Source organism: Hemibagrus wyckioides, linkage group LG08 (assembly GCF_019097595.1).
Source record: "Hemibagrus wyckioides isolate EC202008001 linkage group LG08, SWU_Hwy_1.0, whole genome shotgun sequence".
Classification (NCBI taxonomy): Eukaryota; Metazoa; Chordata; class Actinopteri; order Siluriformes; family Bagridae; genus Hemibagrus; species Hemibagrus wyckioides.
The window spans coordinates 2,466,265-2,476,627 of NC_080717.1; the positions used below are offsets into that span (position 1 = coordinate 2,466,265).

General features: G+C 40.2%; 1 protein-coding gene across 1 annotated transcript; it reads left to right on the forward strand.

Annotated features, from left to right (window-relative positions):
- The first annotated feature begins 5,506 nt into the window (after positions 1-5,506).
- Positions 5,507-9,800, forward strand: gar1 (GAR1 homolog, ribonucleoprotein). The gene is made up of 7 exons (XM_058396233.1): positions 5,507-5,640; positions 6,012-6,174; positions 6,349-6,503; positions 6,605-6,664; positions 8,066-8,180; positions 8,288-8,437; positions 9,404-9,800. The coding sequence occupies exons 2-7, from the start codon at positions 6,027-6,029 to the stop codon at positions 9,412-9,414; spliced, it is 639 nt and encodes a 212-aa protein (XP_058252216.1). The 5' UTR covers positions 5,507-5,640; positions 6,012-6,026; the 3' UTR covers positions 9,415-9,800.
- The last annotated feature ends 563 nt before the right edge of the window (positions 9,801-10,363 follow it).

The following is a 10,363-nucleotide window of genomic DNA, read 5'->3' on the forward strand; positions in this document are numbered from 1 at the left end:
CAGAGAAGTCTACACCTCCTTCACTGAGACTGATAGACACAGAGGCCACACCTCCTTCACTGAGACTGATAGACACAGAGGCCACACCTCCTTCATTGAGACTCACAGGTGTAGAGAGCACACCTCCTTCACTGAGACTGATAGACACAGAGGCCACACCTCCTTCATTGAGACTCACAGGTGTAGAGACCACACCTCCTTCATTGAGACTCACAGGTGTAGAGACCACACCTCCTTCACTGAGACTGATAGACACAGAGGCCACACCTCCTTCATTGAGACTCACAGGTGTAGAGACCACACCTCCTTCATTGAGACTCACAGGTGTAGAGACCACACCTCCTTCACTGAGACTGATAGACACAGAGGCCACACATCCTTCATTGAGACTCACAGGTGTAGAGACCACACCTCCTTCACTGAGACTGATAGACACAGAGGCCACACCTCGTTCATTGAGACTTACAGGTGTAGAGGCCACACCTCCCTTACTGAGACTGACAGGTACAGAGGCCACACCTCCTTCATTGACACACACAGGTGTAGAGGCCAAACCTCCTTCACTGAGACTGACAGGTACAGAGGCCACACCTCCTTCACTGCGACTGACAGGTACAGAGGCCATGCCTCCTCCACTGAGACTGATAGACATAGAGGCCACACCTCCTTCACTGAGATTCACAGGTGTAGAGGCTACACCTCCATCACTGAGATTGAGGTGTCCTTAACTGAGATTGATATACATAGAGGCCACACCTTTGATATACAAAGAAGCCACATGTCCTTTGCTAAGACTGACATGTACAGAGGGCACACCTCCTTCACTGGGACTGACATGTACAGAGGCCACACCTCCTTCACTGTGACTGATAGGTGTAGAGGCCACACCTCCTTTGCTGAGACTGACAGGTGTAGAGGCCACACATCCTTCACTGTGACAGATACACATAGAGGCCATACCTCCTTAACTGAGACTAACAATTTTAGAAGCCACACCTCCTTCACTGAGACTCACAGGTGTAGAGGCCACACCTCTTTCACTGAGACTGATACACATAGAGGCCACACTTCCTTCACTGAGACTGATACACATAGAGGCCACACCTCCTTAATTGAGACTGACAGGTCTAGAAGCCACACCTCCTTCACTAAGAGTCACAGGTGTAGAGGCCACACATCCTTCACTGAGACTAATATACATAGAGGCCATACCACTGATATACACAGAGGCCACACCTCCTTTGCTAAGACTGACATGTACAGAGGCCACACCTCCTTCACTGAGACTGACAGAGACATAGGCCACACCTCCTGCATCTCTCTCTCTCTCTCTCTCTATCTCTCTGTGAGTATGAACAGACGTGAAGTCACACTCCAGACGCTGCAGTGATTTTGACTAAATTGCATCTGCGCCATCAAAGGAAGCCAAACTGGAATCTGTCTCTTCCTCGCCCTTTTATTTCCCTCGTAATTTACTGAAACGTTTCAGACAAAGACGCCATGCAATGTGACTCTAACTAACCATCAGAAGTCCTGCCGATGTGAATTCCCTCACCCTGTCAGGCAGTGTACACACACACACACACACACCAATCTGGAGGCCTCGGCGCCTACTGTGTGTGAATAGAAACACTGTTATGTGGTGTTGCATTTAGTTTATAGACCATTTCAGACTGAGGCGCAGCTGGAAAGATCAATGTTCAGAATAATGACGGCGGAGCGGGACGTCTCGAGTCAGAATTCAACACCGCTCACGACTGCGCCCTTTCCTTTTTTCTTACAGGCTACAACAGAGACAGAAAAAATCACACATTTTGCTGAAGAGCTGATTTAGTGCACTAATTTTAAAGCTTTAAGCTCCCTATATAGTGCACTAGATCTAATATTAAAGCTTTAAGCTCCCTATATAGTGCTCTAGATCTAATAATAAAGATTTAAGCTTCCTATATAGTGCACTAGATCTAATATTAAAGCTTTAAGCTCCCTATATAGTGCTCTATATCTAATAATAAAGATTTAAGCTTCCTATATAGTGCACTAGATCTAATATTACAGCTTTAAGCTCCCTATATAGTGCTGTAGATCAGATATTAAAGCTTTAAGCTCCCTATATAGTGCACTAGATCCAATAATAAAGTTTTAAGCTCCCTATATAGTGCATTAGATTGCATATTAAAGCTTTAAGCTCCCTATATAGTGCACTAGATCCAATAATAAAGCTTTAAGCTCCCTATATAGTACAGTAGATTGCGTTTTAAAGCTTTAAGTTCCCTATATAGTGCACTAGATCTGATATTAAAGCTGTATGCTCCCTATATAATGCACTAGATCTGATATTAAAGCTTTAAGCTCCCTATATAGTGCACTAGATTGCATTTTAAAGCTTTAAGTTCCCTATATAGTACACTAGATCTGATATTAAAGCTGTATGCTCCCTATATAATGCACTAGATCTGATATTAAAGCTTTAAGCTCCCTATATAGTACACTAGATCTGATATTAAAGCTTTAAGCCCCCTATATAGTACACTAGATCTGATATTAAAGCTTTATGCTCCCTATATAGTTCACTAGACCTGATATTAAAGCTTTAAGTTCCCTATATAATTCACTAGACCTGATATTAAAGCTTTAAGTTCCCTATATAGTGTACTAGATCTGATATTAAAGCTTTAAGCCCCCTATATAGTGCACTAGATCTGATATTAAAGCTGTATGCTCCCTATATAATGCACTAGATCTGATATTAAAGCTTTAAGCTCCCTATATAGTGCACTAGATTGCATTTTAAAGCTTTAAGTTCCCTATATAGTGCACTAGATCTGATATTAAAGCTTTAAGCCCCCTATATAGTGCACTAGATTGCATTTTAAAGCTTTAAGTTCCCTATATAGTGCACTAGATTGCATTTTAAAGCTTTAAGTTCCCTATATAGTGCACTAGATCTGATATTAAAGCTTTAAGCACCCTATATAGTGCCCCAGATATAAAAATCCTCTTTTCTTATCCAGGCAAAAAACAAGCAAACAAGCAAGACTTTTCAGTCTAATGAGCTGCTTAGCGGTGTGTGTGTGTGTGTGTGTGTGTGTGTGTGTATTATTCCGTGACAGAGGAAATGTACTTACACCAGCAGGGGAATTTTTAACGCTATAAGGATTTGTAACGCAGTGGAAGTACAGAAGAGCGAGTGTTAGAATCTAATCGATAATTCATTTACTTTCAGTAGTCAGCAGCAATTAACAGGCCTCCCCCCCATTACTATCCTCGGAGGCCACGCCGCCTCTTTTACCCCTAATCTGACTGACCGTTGTGACAATCACGGATTAGTGAACAGGTAAATCGATGCAGCACGATGTAGGAGCGGCTCCGGAATCACACGGGCCTCGGATCTGACTGGAACACAGGTAAATAATTTGGGGTTTATTATCTGGAGCAGTATAACGTATGGATGATACACTGATTATCGTAACTGATCAGTGTACTTTTATACTTCTTATAGTCTTGTGATTTTAATTTTTCACATTGTATTAAAACCAAAAGTCTCAATATCACCATGTTTCCATACAATCAAACTCCTACAATGGAAGTCCAGCAATTAGACCCGCCCCTAACTCAGCTTCTCAGCACCGCCCCCTTTTCCTTAAAAGGTAACTCACGAGCCTTGCTATACCTAAGCCTGTATACAGTGAAATCTCTGATATGACCCAATCCTGTGTGACCTGAACAACTAAACTGCAATTAAACACAATTAACAAAGCTTAACTTAGCTAATTCAGGAATTAACGCTGAATTAAATTATTTTAAAATTTACAAAACAGCTGTTTAATCTAACCTTTTACCTGCCAATTAGGAGTAAACTATAATTAACATACATATATACATAAATAAATAAATAAATGAATGAATGAATGAATGAATGAATGAATGAATGAATAAATAAATAAATAAATAAAAATATGAATAAATAAATAGCCTATGGCCCTGCAATATACAGGTTTTCCAGACAAACAGGCTAAGCACACACTCTCTCTCTCTCTCTCACACACACACACACACACTATAATTATTTTTCATCAGCGTAATTCTTTTTTTTAACGCTCTTTCATCCTCCACAGAACACGTTGTGCCAGAACAGAGCACTTTAAGTGTGTATTCCGTCTATTTTTAATCCAATTTTACTGCTGACTTTTATTTTCCTTTTTTCTTTCTTTTTTCTTTTTTTGAAGGCTCGAGCTGTCTCTGAGAGGAGAGTAATCAGTAAGCAGCAGGCCACCCACAGCCTGCACAACTTTCCCCCAAAGGGAGCGATATTTCGAGTCCGACTTCCACAGCTAGGATTTAGTGAACTCCATTTAGCCTTAGTCATGGAGTGTGAATTTATCCTCTAAAAGGCTGAAGGGGAACAATGAAAGCATATGAAGGTATCTGTGGTGCAGGGTATATAACACGGGATAATAACCTGGAGCAGGCTGTGCTACTACACTTAGTGTTCTGCTCTCTCTCTCTCTCTCTGTACATTTTGGTGTATTTGTTCTACACACTTCTGCTCTCGTGTTCCCACGCACTTATGCTGACAGTTGCCAGAGGCGTTAAGGGAAAGCTGGAGGAAAAAAAACAGGGAAGCAGTAGTAGAAGAAGAGGAAGATCAGAGGAAGAGGAAGGAACTCGGCTGCTATTTACAGATACGGCCTCCCCCACGTGCGGACCCCGCAGAGCCGAGCATCCCCTGATCAGAATCCAAATGAAGCTCAAGCAGCTGCTTCCTCCCAGGAGAAGAAGCGAATGAAACCTTCAAGTTAAGCTGGAGCTTCGTGGATATTTACTGCCCCCTGCTGCTGGTTCTGCAGAAAGACAGGCCTACTGCATGGTTAGCATGCGCTAGACGCGTCATCAAGGCCGCCATCTTGGATAGGGCAACTTGACTTCACTGAGTTAAACTAGCACTTGCTGAAGCTGAAGGAATGAGGGTCACTAGTTTTTTCTCACACATCTTGTTATTTTTATGCTTTATTTTTACTAAACATTATATTTTTATGTTAAATTTTTTTATGTTAAATTACATTCACAGGGTAGAGCAGAGGAAACCATCAAATAATTATCAAAATATACAATAAAAATTGTATATAATATGAATTAAATAGCCAAAATATGCCATGAACATCCCTACACATTATATTTTTCATAATGCTCAATCATCAGCAAAAAGAAAAAGACTTTCTTTTAATCTTGTAATATTCTTTTCTATTTCAACTTGAACTTTTCTATCTACGAGACCTCAAATATCTATCATAACTACTTTTTATTCATTAATCTTCTCCATTTGTCATAACGTTCACAGACTCTATACTTGATTTGTTGTTTTTGTTGTTGTTTTTCTTCATATGCAAATTAATGTTTTCATTCGGTATGAATATAGAGAGAAAGAAAGAAAGAAAGAAAGAAAGAAAGAAAGAAAGAAAGAAAGAAAAAGAACCTCCGTTTCAACTACAGCAACTGAGCTGACATACGTCATTCCGCTTCGTTTTGCGACAGCTACTCATTTCCGGCACCGATGGCCGCATGGGTTTGCTCCAGCAGCGTGTAAACTGAACGCAGCGCCGCTAATCTAAAAGAATAAGCAGCCGTGTGTTTATTTATTAGGTTTGTATCATCAGTTTATTCTTTCCTCAAATTGATCTTCTTCTATTTCGGCTTTCGATCGAGTGTGTTAAAATGTTAGAAACATATAAATCGAAGTGAAATCGTTGTCCGATGCTAGGTGGCTAAACGAGCAGCACGAGAGCATGAGGTTGCTTGATGTTGTTATGTAGCCTTTCCTTCGTTATATTTATATATTAAGCAAATTTCATTATTATATGATCATGTTTGGCTTTGTTTGTTGTGTATTTTTACTGATTATCCTCAAGTTATTATCTCTGCTGGACCTGCTCAGGTGTGTTAGACCAAACTGGACAACATCTGGCCACCAAACTTCTTCATTTTCTCTGTTTTTCCATGTCTCTGTTGGTCAGATCTCTTGCTTGAAGATGTCTTTCCGTGGAGGAGGAGGAAGAGGAGGCCGAGGAGGAGGATTTAATAGAGGAGGTGGAGGAGGAAGAGGATTTGGAGGAAGAGGAGGTGGCAGAGGAGGATTTAACAGACAGCAGGATTATGGACCTCCAGAATATGTTGTCGGTATGGAGGTTGAGGTTTTAGTTCAGATTTCTTGTGCACCAGACACAAACCAAGAAATAATGAGGCTTAATCCTTTTCGGACATGTTTGTGCTTTGATGCGCATGCTGTAGCCATTTAACTAGTCATATGATCTGATGTAAATGTTGTATTGTGTGTGATGTGTGTGTGTGTAGCACTGGGAGAGTTCATGCATCCGTGTGAAGACGACATTGTGTGTAAGTGTGTGACGGAGGAAAACAAGGTGCCCTACTTCAACGCTCCCGTGTATCTGGAGAACAAAGAGCAGATCGGTAAAGTGGACGAGATCTTCGGCCAGCTCAGAGACTTTGTATCCTTCAGATATATATATATTTTTTTAGAATTCTCGTTAATCTGCACCCTAGCTTCTTCGATTCCTATTTTCTTAATGTTCCTTAATTACTGCTGCAGTATTTTTCAGTCAAACTGTCAGAAAACATGAAGGCATCGTCGTTCAAGAAGTTACAGAAGGTGCGTGTTTGGTGTTTATGGATTTATCACACACAAAAAGCCTGTAGAAGCTGAAGCCGAGTCTGGACTGTCGTATCTAGCACCCTGTAATATTCAGTAGTTTTCATCTCCCTGTTTTTAATCTTACAATAAAACCATCACCAGAAATAATTATAAAGTCTAAAGACAAGGCTTCATCATGAACCTGAGCTCACAATGATATGAGGAGGATTTTCCTCAGAACAAGAAAAAAGACCTAGACTGCAAGTAGAGTAAATATTTTGTTGTCTATTTGATTGCATTTCCCTGAATATACACCCATCAGCCAGAACATTATGACCAACTGCCTAATATTGTATTGGTCCGCCTTTTGCTGCCAAAACAGCCCTGACGAAACGAAACAGCCTTTATTTGTCACATATACATTACAGCACAGTGAAATTCTTTCTTCGCATATCCCATCCTTGGAGGTTGGGGTCAGAGCGCAGGGTCAGCCATGATACGGCGCCCCTGGAGCAGAGAGGGTTAAGGGCCTTGCTCAAGGGCCCAACAGTGGCAACTTGGCGGTGCTGGGGCTTGAACCCCTGATCTTCCGGTCAACGACCCAGAGCCTTAACCACTTGAGCCACCACCCATCCTGCACTGTGTATTCTGACCCCTTTCTATCAGAACCAGCATCAACGTCTTCAGCCATTTGATCAACAGTAGCTCGTCTGTTGGATCGGATCACACGGGCCAGCCTTCACTCCCCATGTGCATCAATGAGCCTTGATCGTCCATGACCCTGTCACCGGTTCACCGCTGTTTCTTCCTTGGACCACTTTTGATAGATACTGACCACTGCAGACCGGGAACACCCCACAAGAGCTGCAGTTTTGGAGTTGCTCTGATCCAGTGGTCTAGCCATCACAGTTTGGCCCTTTGTCAAACTCGCTCAAATCCTTACGCTTGTTCATTTTTCCTGCTTCTAACATCAACTTTGAGGACAAAATGTTGACTTGCTGCCTAATATATCCCACCCACTAACAGGGGCCATGATGAGGAGATACTCAGTCTTATTCACTTCAGTGGTCAGTGTTATGGCTGATCAGTGTATGCTGATATAAGACATTTTGATAATTCTTCAGAAGTGTTGGTGTCCTTCATTAAGAAGGATGAAAACAGGAATGTTTCAGTCTCAGGGTTGCTCAGATTTCCACAAAATTATCTCTGATAATTAAGGTTTTTGAACTTTTCCTGGCCTCTTTCACCAGGAGCGCCAATAATTTTGGAGCAGGTTAGTTTATATAAAATAGAGAAATCCACCTACGTTTGTACTGTTTTCTGTCACTTTTCCGTGTTCTGCGGCCAAGTTTTCGGTATTTTACATCAATTTACAGAAACTTTAAATTCACTTCATCTTAATATTCTTGGGTTTTTCAGTTCTACATCGACCCGGCAAAGCTGCTGCCACTCCAAAGATTCCTCCCGAGACCGCCGGGTGAGAAAGGACCTCCACGAGGAGGCAGAGGTGGAGGACGAGGTGGAGGACGAGGAGGTATGTACACACACACACACACACGCTCCTGGGTGTTTAGGTATTTTGAGATTTGAGATATTATGCAGGAGTGTGTGAATGGTTGATGAGTGCGCGTGTGTGTGTAGGTGGGTTCCGAGGGGGCCGAGGAGGTGGTGGTGGTCGCGGAGGAGGTTTTGGAGGAGGATTTGGAGGAGGTCGAGGAGGGGGAGGGTTCAGAGGAGGAAGAGGAGGAGGAGGAAGAGGAGGAGGATTTGGAGGAGGCCGAGGATTCAGAGGTGAGTGATGCTCAGTGGATGAAGCTGGACAACGTGACCTCATAATATAAAATTATTAATAAATAAATATATTATAAAGAATGTAATGTATAATATAATAATATATATAAGTAACATATATTATTGCTTTATTCTTATACATAAAAAGTAACACAAAAATTAAACGGGAAACCTTGATGTGTTTGTACGCAATCTTTAAAATTGCAAAATGTTTTAATAAAATAATTGACTTTTTTATACATTAATGTTAGTATATATTAATATTTTTCTTATTTTATAACCACAAATGTTATATAAAAAATTGATTAAATGTGATTTATTAAAAGACCTTATTTTATGATGGTAATATTTTAAATATTTAAATAAAAAAAATACTAGGCAAATTTCCCTGCTTTGGGACGAATAAAATATTATTTTATCCTAAAATAATTATTTAAATTGTACTTTTTTTTTTACTGAAGTTCAGTACATGATATTATTTCATATATTGTATTAGGAAATAATTTTTACATCACGTATAAATGTTAATCTAACATATTCACTAATATATATATATTTTGTTTAAATAATTAAAATCTGTATTTTACATAAATACAGGGGGTCCTCAACTCACCTACGCTAACACAGCCATCTTCCTTGTATAGCACCGCGTGACGACGTATTCGTCCACTCCGCTCGCCAACTAGTTCCCACGCGAAATTTGTTTTAACGTCGCAAAAGCCGTACGTTGGAATGATGGAACAAGACTTTCTTAAATATATGGGAGATGGCGATGTAACCACGAAACGCCGTAGGTCGAGGACGCCGTAAACCGAGGACCTGCTGTATACAGAACTATATGCCGAATATCATGTGATGCTCACACTGTAACCATGACAACGATTCTTAGACATGTTAGCTAGTATCAGCTTAGGTTAGCCTACTTACATCTAAAATAAATTTTATTTATACGTGGCCTTTCTTTAGGTGGAAGATGATGATGAACGGTGCTCTGACTTTATTCCTGCCTCAGAGGAAACCCTCAGACCGACACGCCGCAGATGGATGATCGCTTTCCTCGCTCTTCCACACGCTGCCACGTCTATCTGGCAGTTTTTTATTTTTATTTCTGTTTTACTGTGTATATTTTCAGGAGTGTGATGATGCTAAATATTCATGACCGAGGTCGAGTATTGTGTTGACCTCGGTATGTTTGACCTGTGCTGGTTGAATCAGGAATCGGTGACCATCAATACATCACACCTTTTGTATGGAACTTGAAAACATTCATAATTTTGTTACTGCAGAGATATGAATGGATCCGAATTGTACAATAGCAGCGCTAGCATCATGCTAGGGCTGAATAAAATCTATCTTGTTTGTACGTTTTGTCTTTTTTTTTTTTTTCTTTCTTCAGATTTTATCCATTTTTGTAGCTGCTAGTAGTGAAGATGTGGAGTTCCTTTGGAATTATGCATCTTCACGAATTTTGTTAGCAAGCTAGCAGGCAAGACTACTTGCAGCATTTTAAAGTTATAGTAATGTCCATGAAGACATTTCTGAGAGGATTATTCATTTATATTCATGAGTAATTTGTCCTTACAACAGCTAGCCACCTAGTTAACACATTCTGACAGGATTTCTGAGTCATATTAATAAATGATCATCCGCTAACTAGCAAAAGAATTTCCTTCACAATATCTTAACTTTTTAGCCAACTAGCTGACAAAATAACATGTTTTCTGGGAGCATTTCTTTTTTATTTTATGGAACATCAGCTTTCTGACAGGATCTGAGATCTAAAATATATTTCCATAATTTCTATTTGTCAGCGCAAAATCCTAACATGTCTAGCTAACATGAGTTAACCTAACAGCAATCATTAGATGATTTTAACTCATTAATTAATGTTTGTAATATTTGGTATTATTTTTAAAAATAAAAATC

Bases quoted from the DNA above. Each gene is read 5' to 3' on its own strand.
- gar1 (XM_058396233.1), top strand. From the start codon at position 6,027: ATGTCTTTCCGTGGAGGAGGAGGAAGAGGAGGCCGAGGAGGAGGATTT. The intron at 6,175-6,348 runs GTATGGAGGTTG...GTGTGTGTGTAG, and splicing joins ACCTCCAGAATATGTTGTCG to CACTGGGAGAGTTCATGCAT. The intron at 6,665-8,065 runs GTGCGTGTTTGG...TGGGTTTTTCAG, and splicing joins CGTTCAAGAAGTTACAGAAG to TTCTACATCGACCCGGCAAA.